Here is a 17,952-nt window from a genome sequence, read left to right on the forward strand (position 1 = left end):
AGTGGCAGAAGTGACATATTTGTGGATGTGGATTTGATTTGTGCAAGTTGGTGCAGTGATAGTGGACGTTCATCGGAGAAAGTATTGACGATAGTTTGTATGTATCGACCAGTCCTCTTTTAAATAATTTTCTATTCGAAAGAGAATAAGAGTAATTGTTTCGCTAAATTAGATGTGGGATAGAAGAGAAAATTGGAAATATTATTGTGGTTGACAATAGAAAATACATAATATATGTATTGTATTTCTGTGGGTTTTTTCTTTCCTGCCTCTTTAAAATTTCTTGCGGTGGTGACTTCATGCAAAGTAAGTATAAAATCGGAGGTGTGATCTAAGAGATAGCATGTTTTATTTTACAAGTGTTTATGCTGGTGATTTGGCAGGACTTTCATATTTTTAATAGGTTGATACATTTACTGCAGTGACCTAGGGACTTTTACTCATACCAAATAATTTTTCAAATACTTTAGCGCCTGATATGGGTAAGTTTTAGTAGCTGAGACTGAACTATACGTTAATTTTTGCTTGCATTTTGATGAATTCGATCATACTAATAGCAGATGTGTCAGCAATCCTGTTTCATCGGCAATTTTTATTTAAAAATTTTATTTCGTCAGGCTTTAGGGTGAGCTTTTTAATGCTCGTGGGCTATGTGATGTGTTATTTAGTGTCAAAATTAATAAGAATTTACTCTCATTAACATCTCAAGGTTTCCAAGTAAGTACGAGCCACTTAACAATGCTGGATGCTGGGGGTGCGTGAATTAGCCGTGAGAATCTCATTTTTCGCAGAGTTATTTAAGTGGCCGAGTAAGTTTTGTAAGTTCTCAATGGGTAAATAATACTATATCATGAATTCTAATTACCATGAAAAACTCACAACCGACAAAAACTTTGTCGGTCGTGAGTCTTTCATGGTAATTAGAATTCATGATATGGTGTTATTTACCTATTGAGAACTTACAGGTTCTCGCTACGGTCGGTAGCTATCGATTGTGTTGCGTTCGATACATTTTTCGATCGTGCGAGTTACGATATATCTAATTTCGACCTAATCGATTGAGATTAGCCTGAGTGCCGTGTTCCTGCGCGCTTCGTATCCAATCGTACGTGCTTAGTAGCGGACATTCACATGCTGCGTACGCGCTTCGTCGACAGGCCGCGAACGGAAAATATCCATTGACGAAAAGCGACGGAGCGGCATAGTATCCCCTTAGTCAATGGGTACTATGTACATACGAATTAGATACTGAGGCTTCTGTGCCGTCTGGGGTATAATTCCGCAAGATGATTTATTACACGACCATGGTTTTGTAGAGTAGTCAACATCAAGTGAGCAATTTACAGAACATATTCTTTAAATTTATTGTGTAAATTGCTCATCTAATGATACTGACTGCTCAACAAAACCATAGTTGTGTAATAAATCATAGTTTACAAAGCCTTTTCTTGTTGGTTCAGCATGAGATAGGTTTCACAAAATTACCCCAGATAACAACTCATTTAAGTTGCCATTTCAAGCCATGACATCCTATGATATTTTATATTTATGTGTATACAGTGTTGCGTCACACATAGGTGGATCTAGGGAGGGAGGGGGGCACGGCTCCCCCCCCAGACCCTTAAGAAATATGCAAGATTTTTAATACAGTCCCATTACCATTGCATTCCTATCATATTACGAGGTATCCTTGTGCCCCCCCAAGAACAAAATCCTGGATACGGCCTTGCTTGTGCCCCGCCCCCTCCAGAAAGAAATCCTGGATCCCCCTGGTAGGGGAGCTTGTATAAACTACTGCCTTAGACAGAAACTTTTTTCAAGGGGTAGAGGTACTTTATGATAGAGGGGACGGCTTTCAGGGAGCTTTATTGGCAGGACTACACTTCACTACTAACCTCTCAAAAAAATTGGATACTTCACCCCCTGCTAGTTATGGCTACTGGCATTTTAAAGTTACCAGAAATTTCCTGAAGTAAACTGCTCAGTTCCAATACTGTATGTATAAAAAAGGAAAAGAAGCCTTAGTTCTATTGTCATCTGTTACATCAGTTAGAAATTTTATGCAGATATCTTGGTATATTTATTGACTGCAGTAGCAGATGCATATGAAGGATGCACGCCCCTCCCCTTGTGAGGCCACCTGCATTGCCAAACCACAATGGTAACTTTTTAATAACATAAAATGGCATTGACATGTATATGCATATATATATGCATACTTTAAATAAAACTTTCTTAAACTTTGCATGTGACTTGATTATTTAAAACAATAATAGCAAAGGCAGCTGAAGATATCTTTTGTGCCCCCCTTGAGTTTTTCTATATCGGCCACTGATTGACTGCTATGAGAAACTACTTAATAAACGATTTTAATCCTCTTGGTGAATACTATTATGTAATGAATTCTTCTCGGGTTCTCAGCCAGGTTAATTCTGTCGTATAAGCCGACATTTCTCAGACGTTGATAGGTATGTTTGGGGTTACAGGTGCGTCGACAGCTAAGGTCATTAGCACCACGTGCAATCAAATTGCGACATAAGCATATACTATAATTTCAGTTTAATTTAGTGTGGCACTGTTGACAATATTGATGTAAATGTCAAGCCAATCAAATCGAATTCACAAGACCAGTTTTCTTAATGAGTTCTATGATGCGGCATAGGCGGCCAGGGTCATCGCCCAGAATACATTCTAGGTTGCCCCTGACGCCTGTCCTGTCTCGCGTAAGCTTCTTCACACTCCATCAAGAGGTGTCTCACAGTCAGAGGGCAGCCACAATAGCCACATCGAGGTGGGATCTTCTCTTCGGTGAAGAGATAGGAATGTGTCAGGGTGCATTGACCGATTCTCAGTCTAGTAATGATGACCTCCTCCCCACGATTCCTTCCAACAGAAGAGGGCCACATTGACATAACTGATTTGATCATTCTTAGTTTGTTATTCGATACGTTCATCCTTACCTCACTCCACTGCCGTTGAACTATTCTGCGAGAACAGAAGTTCTCGCCTGACAAACCGAAGGTGGTGGGTTTGAATACCGCCTGCATAGGTGGTCCCTATTCAGGGCATGGATGTTTGTGACATCCTTTGTTAATCTTCCATTGTAAAGGTCTTTATGTGCTGTTCACTGGGAAGTTCGAAATAAATTTTAAAAAATAGTGTTCGAAAAATCTGAAGAAGACAGGAAAACTTAACCCTTGACCGGTGACGTGCGGTATGAGAGACCGCTGCATTTCTAAAATTATGAATATTTTTAAAATTAAGATTTCAAAATATCTATAATTCTCGTTAGCTTCATATTTTTGCATAACAAGGACATCCCACTCTTAAAATTTAATGTTCCTTTTATTAATTTCTGTAAATTTGCAATTGTATTCGATTAGTGGTCCGTGAGATTAGAGGTCACTTACTAAAAATGCATCAAGAAAAGGAATAAGCGGGATAAATTTCATGGCTACTTACTACTTAGCCTTCCAACTTTAACATTTAAGGCCTTTTTCGAATCTGGCAAAATATTGATGCATAAATATAATAATTATAACTCAAGTGTTTTTGGCATCAGTTTTTTGATCCTGCTTCAAATCACAATTTTTTATGGCAAATTGGTTCGTATTGGGAGCGTGAAAATTTTATTATGTATAAGTTTTAAAATAGTTAAGCATTCAAAGAAAAATTAAACAAAACATTAAAAATGGCGTAGCAATATTTTATGAATTTTTGATTTATTGCGGTCTCCCAGACCGCACGTCACTGGTAGTGTAGCAAGAATTGCACGTCACTGGTTACGGGTTAATAGGCCACATTACCCTGCTTCCTGATGAAGACGATCATTGAAGGACTAATGGTCGGGAAGAAAGGCTGAGGACAGCCAAGAACGAGTTACATGCGGGAAAGTTTAGTATGGATGTGAAGGAGAAGAAATATGTACATACATACGACAAGGTTAACATATAGGAGAGCTGCATCAAATCAATCATCAGATTGATGACTAATGATGAGAATTTAGGCTTAATTTAATTAAAAAATGGTTAGATTTAAAAAATTCTAAGGGAGAAATACCCTGTCTTGAAGTGAGGGTACCCTCCAGACCCCCAGGAGGGTAGTTCTGGGACATTCCCACACCCACCCCCAGCTAAATTTCCTGGCTATGACCACGCTTATTGTGGGTATGAATGTAAGATTTACCCTTACATAAAAATTTTTATGTTTTCAACAATCTAAAAACCCTCCACCCATGTCAAAATGCGTGTGATGTCTCTTACAGGTATTAGATATGCATTAAATGTTTATTTTGGGATGAAATCAACAGTAAGGTTTTGCAGTCAGAAGACAATTCCTAAATGTTCATGTTAAGTATTTCCCATCCAAAGGAAAATTTATGCATTGATGAAAAGTAAGAAAATATTTTAGTTCCTTATTCTCCAGAAAGTTTAAATGTCAGAATATAGAAAGAAATAGATAAATATATTTCATAAAAAGTCATTAATGAGTACAATATTCATGACAAAAGTCCTAGCAAGAAATATCATCTCCTCCATTGTCGCAGTTCACTGGAATTATATAACCTAAAATAATTTTTTACCCCAACACTTAGGTATTTCCAGATGCATACGTCTACACCAACAAGAAAAATCTAACAAGATCAAAATCGCTCCATAGAAAATTGTCCCTACATGATAAGTAATCCTTACATAAACATTTAAATTGCTGAGAAACAATATAATTGTAAGAAGCATTGAGATAACATCAGCAATAGCTTCTTTTGAATATTTCTAGCTTTCCATGATGGTAACAATAGAATTCACACGAACTGAGGACTGAGTCACAGGCCTTGGGCCCGAGGGGTCAATAAGCTATCAGCTAAAATGCTCCTTCAATCTCATGGAAACTTTTAAGGAACATATAGAAGCCATCACTTTCCATTCACTTTTATCCTTGATGGACTACAGCAGCACAACATTGTTCTATTGAAGAGAGTTGTTCAATCTTCAGTGTAGGTAAATTTCTTCTCCTGGAATTTTGTGTGAATAGTCGTTTGATTCCACTCCTTGGGAGTATTTCATGTTTTCATCAGTCTTATCTTTGACTTTCACATGGCAGTAAATAACATTGGAGGTGCCAATACAAATAACAGCTGATTTTGTTTATAGCCTACAAAGACAAAAAAAACACTAGAATAAAAAATTCCCTAATACATAGTACACAAAAGCTCTCAGGGAAGCAAGATGCCCGCACTAACCTCCATGGTAGCCTTGATGAGCCCAAATGCTAGCACCTCCAATGTTCAAGAGGACACTTCGCTCAACAATATGAATTAATGAGTTTAAGAATAATTGGGTTCCACACATTCAGCCCTATGGCAGTGGAACTTCCCAACACTTTAAGCTGCATATTAAAGTAACTCTAAACTATGCTATTTCACAACATGTGCAAGAGAGGCTCTAAATTTTGTATGCTTGTGTGCAAAAAGAAAAATAAATAGTGTCCTGGATGACTAACAAAAGGGGAGTTGGTACGTGTCCAACAGTGATGGTTAATGAAACATTTATTTCTTACATAATTTGAAGGTAAGACAAAGATACAACATGCAGTAGCATCATTCAACTTTGAATCCATGGAGAAATTATTCCAGCATAAGCATTCAATAATTAAGAAAATGGCATGAATTCTATGATAGAAATTATATGCTCATAGAATGTAGAATATTGCCCAAAAAGAATTGCTTCAGACAATGCACATATAAAATTGAAGTAGACATGCTATAATGTATTTGTAATAAACATTTTCTCTTCACTAATCAGTTTAAAATGGAATCCGCATTTTTGTGAAGATCATGAACATACATCAATAGAACAATACAATAGGTAGAAGAAAATGATGAACTCTGTAAATTGATCAAAATCAGACTGAAAAACATGAGAATATGATGCTGAAATTTGCACCAAGTGCCATGTAACTCGGCCTGTTTAAAAATCATTCCACCATGCTTTATTGTAAAATAGAACATTAGTTTTTATTGATTAAAAATTATGAAAAAAGCCATTTCCCTTAGGATATAATAACTTTTTGATCTCCTCAAAATCAGCAGAATGCATTGAGGGTGATTGGTGGATGAACATGTTAAGTTATTGTGAACTAGTGAAGTGAACAAGTTATTCGTACTGACGACTTTTTTTTCGAGAAACTAATGGGATAAGCATCAAAATTGTCTTATCAAAATGACACGAGTATACATAAAGCCAACCCAGAATTTACCAAAGCTGCACTGGAATCATTAGATGACTGGCACAGGATCCACAAATTGTTTATTTTGAAAAAAAAAAAATTTGTGTAGTCACCAGTAGGTCATTCAAATAAATATCATAGGCATCAAGTCAATTGTTGTTTGATGTGGCCATAAAAAAATTGATGATTGATTGTGGAATTGTACTGACCCAAATTCACGATCCACAAATATGATGCCCATCATGATCAAATGTGTGAACATTCACACAATTGACTCACAGGCACTTTTTGACCGTTTTGAAATAATATTGGGAACACCTAGCCACAGTACCTATTCTTTCATTCACAACATAAAAATCATACAAAAAATTTCTATATAGCAAGTACGTCTCAATTGGGGAGGCAACCTTGAATTTACATCCCAATACAGGAAAATTTTTCCTTGCTATAGCACAACACTGTCATCAACCAATTCCTCCATTCACAACCGACTAAAGCTAAGATTCATTGTCCATTGTACATGAAATTTGGATGAATTTTGAAAGATGGTTGATGGATGAAGACTAGAAAATATTTCTGATCTTGACCCAAATCTCACAGGTAAATGAAGCAAGTGACCCAGGTGTCAAAAAAATCAAATTTTCAACCCAACTCAAACTTAGCATGCTGGTCACCATGCAGGTCATAGTGACTGGCCATGGAGCAACTAATGCCCGTGGATATCAGATGCCACGGGTGACTGGAAGCAATTCCTTGGACACGGATAGTCACTGACATGGTCATTATGACTGCAGGGCTTCAGAGTACCTAAAACCCATTTCAGAATATCCTGCAATGTTATCTCTTATGAAAGATCTGTCCGTTAGAAATGTCTGTCCGCAATGTCTGAAACAATGATCCGCTAGATGGGAATATGGACAGTCGCCCATGTAAAGTACACCCACACCTTGCATAGCACAATTTCGATTAGTGCAATTTTGATATAGCACAAATTTGTTACTCGGGGAATCATCCCAACGCAGCTTAGCCTAATCAAATAACCTTAACGCTTTCTTGATAAAACGTGCGTGAACTTGCACTAAGGGCACATGAAACAGCTCTCATTTCACACATATTATTAGCATTGCTTGCCTAATATCTTTCTCTTTGTTTATATATTTGTCAAAATCGATTGCTGCGCAATGACCAAAAACATAAATCGTCATGCGTCCGGATTACAGACCTACTGAAGTAATTTATCTCGTCGCCTTAACTGAATGACTTTAGTTAATTTAGATTATAATTAAGTTTGGAGCTAGTGGAAATGAGTTTTTTTTACAGCTATACGGTTGGAGATGTCATTTTTTCAGTCATAGGTTATCAGCAAATTGACTTTCACCAAAAGGGTCCACCTTAAAGCCTTCAAGGTCATCGGTATTCAAGGGGGAGAAATGGAGTGGTGGCTGAGTTGCGTATGAATAGCATCAACATGTAAAAGGAGAGTCTCAAACACATTGGCGTCATTCCTCCTCTCAGTCGTAGGCCCTCTGAGTCTCAGGAATACAGTCCAGCAGTTGTAAGGCAGTAGTTACAGCAACACCATGGATAAACTGGGCGGCCATGAGTTAACGCAAAATTGTAATGCAGTGTTGCATTCTCCAGGATAACCACACCTTTCAACGCTTTGCATAGGTTTATCAACTTACGAACAAGCTCATGGAATGCATCTTGCTCGTATGTCAAAGAATAACTTCATATATTCAATCGTACGACCACTTTCTGATGAAACCATTCTGCCGGCCGCCATTCACGATACGGCACAAGGCATTGCAGTCTCTCGTCTGAGAGCCGCCCGAATTTCACGTGAATGGCTACTGACAAAAAGGTGTTTCTTATGAAAGCGGAATCAATGTAGCATTGTCTCTATTTCACGCCATAGACAGAGCATCACCGGGCCGAATGGGCACCGGCACGATTTGACTTGTTTGAAGACGTCCATAGAGACCAATGGTAAGCTGAAAGAATGGCACCACGCTGTGGACACCAGCAGGCAAAAAGTCAGCTCATTTGAAAGCGGCCTAAGTGATCACGGCTACGATAATGTTGCAATGTTGGCGAGCGCCACAAAACTGATGAACCCTTAAATGCGCAAGATAGCAAGCAACTCTCAAAAGAAAAAAACATGGAAGCCATGCAATCAGAAAGTACTAATACGTGTGTTTTTTAATCTCTTTTCATCTTTTGGTCTCAAAGACGCTGCAGACCATTTCGGCTTTGGGCGCCAAATTCGAATCCTCGCCACCCTTCCGAGCCAGTTCCAAAGTACTGACTTTATGCAACCAGTTCCCGATACCAGTTCCACAGACAAGAACTGGCAGTACCGAGAACTGGGCACCAGATGCGACCCATCTCTAAAAAATACGCATTTTTCCATTGAATTCAGCACCTGTGCCATGCTTTCCATGAATGACTATCCATCTTACCATCTAGGGGATAATCACTGCATGGGCGAAAAGTTTCAACAAAGCTGGTATAATAAGGTTCACAGTCATTGCCAGTATACAATATTACTCAACTGCCAAAAAAATCCATCACAGGATATACTTATTGAAACACAATGGTGGTAAAAGTGTAATAGAGAGATGGGTGGCTTCATTCAATACTTCCTATACATTTGCATGCAAGGACGAGCAGACTGCAAGAGAAACAAGGGTGGTAAGTCTCTGATAAACAGAGACCACTTCATCCCATGCAGTGCATCAAAATTCAATGGTTCATTCTTTTTCACACATGCAACTCAAACCCATTTTTACTTCAAGGCTTTCTGTATTTATAATACAAAATTTTTAAAATCATCGAAAGAGATCCAATTTTAGTGGTTCTTGCGATATAACAATGGAAATAATATACAACTGATCCTTTATACACATAAAATTAAATGCCTAAACAAGAAAGAATTCAGGCATGTATATAATATATATATAATAACTGTACAAAACTATATTCAATACAATGGAAACTACAATTTTGAGGTGTGAACAAATCTCTCTGCTGCTACAAAAAGCCAAACAACATTTACTTAAAAATCATTTCATTCAAGACATGGACAGAGAGGTGGCCATTCAACAATCAATTTAAGTATAAATAAAACAGATTTGTAATTGCTCCACAAATGTGATCAATGCACCTTCAACAATGCAGTAATCTCCAATTTTCAGATTTGTTTGACAATAACTACCATTAATTAAAAAAATGCTTAGCATGCTATAATAAATGATTGTAACAATAATTTCAATAGTCACTATTAACATACAACTGATAAAATTCATTATTATGTCCTCAGTAACTAAATAACTGCCAAATCGTAACAAAAGGGATGGCAAGCAATAATAAAATTATATTTGGAAAATTGCCATTATTCGAATGTATAGAGATATTTTGAAACATATGTAAACTATTACAAAAATATTTAGCCTGAGCTACCAGGAATGCAAAGACATTTTTTAAACAGTTAACAATTTACATATGCAGTGATGTGTGAAAATAAATTAGTCAATAAATGTTTTCAACAAATTACTAGAGTTTGACAAATGGCCAAAAACATTTACAATAATATAAGGCCAAAAACAGAATTTAATATATTACAAAAATGGAAAATTTTTGACTTTCGGAAAAAGTACAAATGTTAATTTTGGTAAATTCATACTTAGATATGTAGCCAAGAATAACTGCCATTTAAAAATTCATCAGATCAACTAAAAATTGACAAAGAACTGGTCATGAATGACTCTTGACAATTAGCTAGTCATAACTTAACAGATCAAAACATTACAATGTTAATAAAATTTTATTTTCATCAGGAATCCTTGCATTTTCCCTATAAAAATAATAAATACACTATTGACAAAAGCAAGGGCACTTCCAGAGCACCAAATCCTATCCCTGTCACGAGCTCCTCTCCGCTCACAGCTCTTTCAGCTGTAAGTCACCACATAAGCAAGAGAAGACATCGACTCACTCCGAGGTAACACGCCTTTCACATTCCCTCCTCATACCACACATAATTTCAATTTTCAACACCAACTTTAACAGTCTGAGACCCCTGGAGGAGCAGCATACCTGTACTTGGGGTCTGGGTCTCCATCACAGATATATTTTCCTGAAACATAAAAGAATCATCATTCATTAACAAATCCATGAGTTGTTTATTCACACAAATACGATACAATCGAGCTTTGATCATCAAACCAAATGAAAATGTAGGCCCAAAAGGCTAATATATTTTGCACCAATTTCATTGAAAAACTAGTTGCTTGAGGAGAAAAGTGAAACGGAGAGTCGCAGTGAGTTTGAAGGAATTGACTTTAGAAGTAGTAGGGGGATAATTAAGCATCAGATAACCGAGGATCTTTTGTACTAAAATAATCAATGCTAGCCAATCCTAAATCCTAAATTTCCTGAATAATAGGAATGCTTCTACAGTACAGATCCACTATAACGAGTATGGCCTATAGCAATAGTACAATAGCGAGTGATTTTTTGCGTATTGGTTAGTCCATGTAGGAAAGCATAGTGAAATCATTCACCAATAATGAGTGGTCGTGTTTGTTCTCATGCTATAAGAAGTCCATTTCGTCAAAAGTATGTAGGCCGGATGCATAACACTCAGGATACCTCCCACCCTTAACATTGACCACCTTGCATTTCAGATGCATGGTAAGACATCATTGTGGTAGACACATGAAACTTTATCTCCTCCTCAACAAGTTATCAATATCATAGTTCAGTACATATCTTACTTCCTTGCTTGGGGATTGCTGCAAAGCTAGATGCAGATGAGGACAATGTCCCGCTTAAGTGTCCAATGTATTGTAGCACAGTTGCTCAGAGAATTATTAAAGGTTTCTGAGGTGATTATTCATGTTTTACGAGACTTTAAGCAACGATATGAATGAGCTGCAAAAATTTTAGTCCTAAAAGAAGGTAACTTACCCACTCATTTCTAACTGGCATAGCACCAGATAAGCAGATAAATTAGTAGGGAGTAACAAAATATCCTGAGAAGATATCCCTTCCTTAGCGACAAATGAGATTTATAGCATAACGAATAAAATGTAACCAGATATTCTGTTGCCTAAAATTCCAGATCAAATGCCAAGAGGCACAACAGCAAGGAAATCGAGTTTCCCAAGAATGCTGGGTCCCCATCATATTTTGCTTTAAATGACACATCATAAATACTTGGTTCCATTTTGTCGAATTATGGATATGGAAAAACAATATTTTGGGTCCCTGATTTGCAAACTACCAATGTGGGAAAATCATATTTTGGAGAACAATAGATGAGGGAAAAAAATACATTTACAAATACATGGAACTTTACTTTGGACCTGGAACAGCCAATGACAAATGGAGGAAAATGATCAATGCGGGAACAACATGTTCCAGTGTGATTAAATTAATTTAAGGTAAAAAATAACATTAAGTAGCGTAAAACAAGAGAAAAATTGCACATCCCTGTAGCAAGCAGCGGTTGTTTCACGTTTCACAAAGGCAGGGAAAAGTTTAAGTGATTTGTTTGGGTGACATTTTGAGAATTTCCACAAGGAATAAATTTGCATTACCGAAAATTTGAGGCAGTGGAAACTTTCCTCAACTAGGCAAGAATGTGTACTATTAATATATGACTACAGTGAAACATTTAAGTGTATCATTAAAGATAGCTCTGATTAATATCTGTGAAATATCTTGAACTACTCACCCGAAACAAATCGGCGTTTAACAAGGGAAAGCCTATAACCCTGCCCCACAAGTTCAAACTCAGCTCCCGAGAGGGTAGTGCCTTCACAGTTGAACTGAGTTGCAATCGTTCCCTGAGAGCTTGGTCCATTTGAAACTTCAAATCTAGCTCTTAAAGAGCCAACACCTAAATTTTCACTGTGTTGAGAAAGCTCTGTAAATTTCCATACAGCCCGATGTGTCTCACCAACCCTATGTGAAAAAATTCACAGAAATGAATAAAAATTCAAACACGACAAAAAGATAACAATTATCAAACAATACATATTATTATTAAAATTACAAGACATACCACAACCAAGTAAAATATAGGTCTTGCCCAAGCTTTATTTGTTAAGCCACATTCCAAAATATTGCTCATCACACTTCTCCATACTTATTTTATGGTATGATCATGCAAGCTTATGTAACTTGATACAAACCAACCACATGTTCTAGAAATATAATTGCCTAATTGCAAAAGATAAAAAGTACATGCTTTTGCCCACATCTTTCACCTACTACAATGAAGCCTATTCAATACACTTCCCCATAACCACAAATATTATTCAAATAACAGGAAAACATATCTATCTTCCAGGAAACATTATTTAACTTCTACCTATTATTTCCATTGCATGATCGAATGCTTTCACGGTGAGAACATTACTTTCAGCATGACAAACAAAATGAATTTCATTTTAAATGTCTTCAGAATGGAGAGGGAAAACAGAGCCAAAAACGCACCACTGTCCCATGGGCTTTGACTGCATACTTTTCACTCCACCGTCGACAGGAACAGCCACAGTCAAATTAAGAAGAGGGGAAGGGGATGCCATGGCATGGCTGTTGTACTTGTAGTCCACTTTCAAATCTGTGTGCTTGGCTTCGCACTTCCAATAGGCAACCAACTGAAAGGGACAGGAGGCAGCACCAGGCCTTGGTCTCACCTGTGGACATGCAACATAATCACTCAAGGTACATTAAAATGACTTTTTTAAAGTGAGCTATACAAATGAAACCGTTACACCCCCTTTCCAAATGATTTCAAGCATAAGTAGTATTCCACGTGATGCCACATGCTTTCTCTTACTTAAATGCATTTCATTTAAGTAAGAGAAAGTAAATTTCAGGGCTTTAGACTACTTAGACCTAGATATACTTAAGCCTTTACTATAGTTTTTCTAATACTTCACAAAACAAAAAACTTTAAAGGAACCTTTACCCTAACATAAACTATGTTGTTTATCTAAGAACATCTCATAAAATTAGAGGTGTGCAAATAATATCCACGAATATCTCGAATATCGAATACTAGAACGTATTAGATATTCGAGATCTCAAATAATTATGCTTTAAGTACGATCTTGTGGGGGATCAAAAATGATAGGGGGGAAAAATCTGAAAACCGCCAATTTATCCCTCGAAACCCCTAAAAAAACTGAAAATGGCGAAAAAAATTCGACTTTAAGGGTACCTTACGTCACGCATTTAGCTATTGCTCCTGAACTATTCCACTCATCGGAAAGATCATCACGGATTCAAATACTACAAGGATGCGGGCTTCCCCTGGTGTCAGTTTTGTTTCTACATGCTGAATGACGTCTCCACCATGATGCGTCAAAGTTGAAAAAGGATCGAAATTTTTGTTAAAATAATTGTAAAAAAAAATGGTGGATCTCGTCGGTGACTTCAACGACTGTACTGCGGGCCCCTGGCATACCATCAATATACATAGTCTAATTGTAAATATGTATACAATAGTATAAACTAATTGTAAACAGAAAACTTTGAGGCAAACAGTTAGAGCTGAAAAAAAAACAGAAATATTCGGTATAAATATAATCGGTCTCATTCTTTTTTTAAATCTAGTGAATGTCATTCAATAGCCGAAGCTATTGAGACAACTTCGGGCCCAGAAAGTCACTTACCCAACATTTGTCCTCCAGAAATGGAGAATTGAAGCAGGTAGGCCAAAAAAGGCCACTTGGTGAGACAGGGTTGGGAAGAAACAAGCTTCAATTGTTCTCGTGTAACTTGATATTTTCCTTAGAAGACAATGATTTATGGTCTGTGAGATTTTGGGAACGAAAAAAAAACAACCGTGGCACGGGCTGATGGATGGCCGAGGGTGGTTTTCTGAAATCTGCGACATAGTTACTTTTGACGTGGTTATTATCCTACGATGCTGAGATTCCCCTGATGATTGTTCTATCTCTTGGGAAGAGTCACAAGATGTGCCAGCCATATTTTGCCCTTTTTATTTTCCATAGCTGAAATTCTGCTACGTAACCCCTGCGAGAGCTTTCAAACAAAACGGTTCTTGAGTAGGACAAGCATTGCAGTGCAACGGCGCTTTCGAAGAGAGAATTGGAACTTTTTCCGCTTCTCTTATTGTTGCATTCAATGAAGCTATAATTTAGAATTTCGGATCCAGATCCAATGTCTCCTGTGACTTTGGATCCGATGTATCCGATGAAGGGCAATATCTGTGGATATTTGGATTCGAGGTGTCTGAGCCGACCATTCCTAATCATACTTTATACATATTCATTAACACTTGGGATGTTGTATAGCTTGTCTTCTTGATAGTGGTTGATACACTCAAATATATATTTCATACCCTTTCTGCTTTTAACATCACATTCTAAATACTAAAACTGTCTATGCTTTTGAGTCGAATCTCGATTGAGATTAAGATTTTTTCATATTCTTGATCAAATAAAAAAAACTGCTTGCATAGCCATACATACTAATTCATCAATAGAAAATTAAAAGTTTTATCTCACCTGATATTTCAAAATATCTACATTGAAGTAAGATGCCGACGGATTCTGTTCCGACTGCCTCCGCAGCAGTGAAGTCAAGGCATTCATATTAAACTCGAACACCATGGAATCTGGTGTTGACTGCAAATTGTCTCTGAAATCAAAGTTTAACAGGTGAGAATCCATTACCTGCAAACAGCATTTTCTATAAAAACAGTTAATAAACTTACACGGTGACTAGTTGTTTGTTAGGAAGTACATTTTCCAGTCTATTGGTATTTCTAACCCTAAAATATAGATGAGCAGGACTTGGATTGTTGGCAAGAACAGTAACAATGCCTGCTGGAAATGACAGCATCATATCCCCTGACAACTTCACCTGGCATCTGAAAGTAAAGAATAAGTCTTTAATGCTGGCATGCTTAAAAACTAAAATTGGTTCATGTTCCTATGAAATACATCAATTAAATCATTAAAAATAAATAAAATAGTAAAAACTGATTCTTTCAAAATTAAAGGAAACAAAAAAAGGCACGCAGTTATACAGGTTTGCATTAAACATACTTCCCAAAATGAACAAAATATTTTTTTATTACTCAAGAAAATATTGAGGAAATATATATTTTTTTAAATATGAACAAGATACAAGTAATTTGGGGAAGTTGAAGGTAAACAATCTTTCATTTCAAGAAAATGAAATTACACCTCATGAGTTGAGGAATTTCCTCGATGGTGGTGTAGCATCTGGGCAAATTATTAGCTGTTTCCAGCAGCATGTCAGCTTCAAGGCTGTTGGTCTTTATGATGCAAATTGGTAACCAATGACTAATAACTTAGCTTCAAACATTAAGAAGTGCAATGCAAAGAGTAAATATCGTGTATGCAACACAGCACTTTATAAATTTTGGGTAACTGACAATCTTATGTTTAGCATATTCAACATTGGTGATATGGAGTTGATCATTTATTACCGGCTACATACAGGTTTAAATAAAACACTTAAGAGATTACCAGATTATGTTAAATTAAGAGATGGACGTATGTTCAGACATAATTGCACCAAATTTAACAAAAGCAATCCATGCTAGGGCATGGAAGTGTGGTTCATGGAAACAAGGAGTTCACAGGCAATCCCTGAAAGCAATCAAACATTACACTTACTTAGATTCATCAGTCCCTTTGAAATAGGAGTGAACAATTTCATGAAAAGCCACAGCCAATGGAATGGTATCCGCCATGCCGATTGTAAGCGGAGAAGGACCACGAGACGAGCCCACAGCAACTCCAGATGTTCGAAACTCAAGACTTCCCACACTGTCAGCTCTTGAAATTGGAGCTGGGCTCATCCTTCCTCTGAGTGAGGGTCCCTGGAAAGAAATCATCAGCCACTTAAAATGGACATAAGAGTAAGAGTAGAACTTTCATGACAGATTACCCAGAGAGACATTATCCACTACCCTTTCACAGCTATCATCATGAGATTTCAACCAATACTCTGAATTTCACTACAGTAACTTTGTCTCAAGAGATTTTCAATGAATAGCCAAGATAAAAAGAAAAACACAATGGTAATGTCCACACTTCTAATGCCACAACTCAGCAACCGACCATGGTTTCAACACGTGTCATTTTCAAGGTGTACGTGTTGAAACCATGGTCGGTCGCTGAGTTGTGACATTAAAAGTGTGGAAATTACCATTGTGTTCTTCTTTTTATCATGGATATAAAGAACTTCCACAAAATCGAGCCGGATACGATTTTATACGTTCAATGAATAGGCATAAAAAAATGGCTTAGAATGATTGGTTGCTGTTGAAATAAGATGAGATTCAGAATGGGTGGAAGGAATACTTGGGAGGATCTGTAACTAGGCAGGGCAGCCTCACAAAAAATAGAACGGAGTTCACTAGATGCTGTTAGCAGAGTCAGAGGAGTTTCTGCTTTAATTGAGTTGAGATTTGGAACAAAAAAAACACTTGTTAACAGGCACAAAACCTGGTTGAATGGTTCATTTATCTATTCATTTGATTACACGGAATCAATAAAAGCCTTGATGAAACTATGGTGAATGTCCTTACACTTTCATGAAATTTATAATAAATGATATCCAGTTAAAAATCTTAAAAATCAGCAAAATAGTGGTGACAGGTTTAGTGGTAGTAAGAAGCATTAAAACTATCATCTGTACCACATGATATTTTCAATGGAACAACACAAGCATTACCAACTGCAAAAATGGCAAACAATCCAATGAAAATGGCTTACAAAATGGGGCGACCATGTTGGTGGCAAAATATTAACTTGAGCCATCATTTTCACTGCATATAAAAGCAAAATAACAGTGTGATTTTGGATCAAGATATCCCACGCAAAATATCAACAGAAGTTTGAAGATAAAGTAATAAGGGATGGAATCTAAACTTTGAACTACCTTACTAATACATTTTCATTGTGATACTGAGTTTTTCCTAATCTATGAGGAAAACTGAGAAAATCGCGTATTAATCATGCACCCGGGTGTTTCTTCCAACACATTCTTTCCCACACAATCAGAATGATGTCACAAATAGGTCAGCAAAAAGGTCAATTGTTTTAGTTGTTGGATGACATTTTTGCGAAACAACAATAGCAGAGGATACCAAGCATTTGAGATTTGAATCTGCAGTAAGGCTAACAGTTCAATCATTTCAAAAATCTGTAAAACTATCATGAATAACCGGTGTCAATGACACTTGAGGACTCTAAACTGAAAACAAAAGTATGTAACAAATTAACCATGTACCTGTAGAACAGTTCGTTAATTGATGTAATTTTATATGTGAAATACATATCTATCTCACACATACTTAATAGTTGCTATTCGCTCCTATCTACAAATTTATAACAAATTCTTTTAATAAACTTTGCAATTCATTATTTGATTATGTTTTCTAAACTGATCGGGAATTTCTTAAGCGATCCCTGATATTGAAGTATGTACAAGAAATGGGAATTTTATGGTGGTATAATTATTTAACGACCTTTCACAGCATAAGTCGATAACAAAAAGCCTTTTCTAAGAATTCTACCGTGAATAACCACCTAAAACATTTAAATAAGGCCACTAAAGACAAAAAAAGGGCAGAAGAAACAAAAGCAAACATTTTTTCGTGACTTATGAAAAAGGTTTGAAACAACGAAACTCGATTTCACGAAGTGCCAA

The 17,952-nt window shown here is 36.8% G+C and overlaps 1 protein-coding gene across 5 annotated transcripts in view; it reads right to left on the reverse strand.

Moving 5' to 3' along the window:
* Positions 1–5,527: 5,527 nt before the first annotated feature.
* The window catches only part of LOC124170481 (F-BAR domain only protein 2), a 44,806-nt gene continuing 32,381 nt past the window's right edge, over positions 5,528–17,952 (reverse strand). For all 5 annotated transcript variants that reach the window (XM_046549213.1, XM_046549211.1, XM_046549212.1 and 2 more), the window contains 6 exons: positions 15,912–16,117; positions 14,981–15,136; positions 14,772–14,904; positions 12,730–12,932; positions 11,966–12,195; positions 5,528–10,363 (listed from right to left, as the gene is read on the reverse strand). In XM_046549213.1, coding sequence (XP_046405169.1) covers positions 10,290–10,363; positions 11,966–12,195; positions 12,730–12,932; positions 14,772–14,904; positions 14,981–15,136; positions 15,912–16,117 — 1,002 coding nt within the window. In that variant the 3' untranslated portion in view covers positions 5,528–10,289. The remainder of the gene's footprint in view (positions 10,364–11,965; positions 12,196–12,729; positions 12,933–14,771; positions 14,905–14,980; positions 15,137–15,911; positions 16,118–17,952) is intronic.

The sequence above is a fragment of the Ischnura elegans genome, chromosome X (genome assembly GCF_921293095.1).
Source record: "Ischnura elegans chromosome X, ioIscEleg1.1, whole genome shotgun sequence".
Lineage (NCBI taxonomy): Eukaryota > Metazoa > Arthropoda > Insecta > Odonata > Coenagrionidae > Ischnura > Ischnura elegans.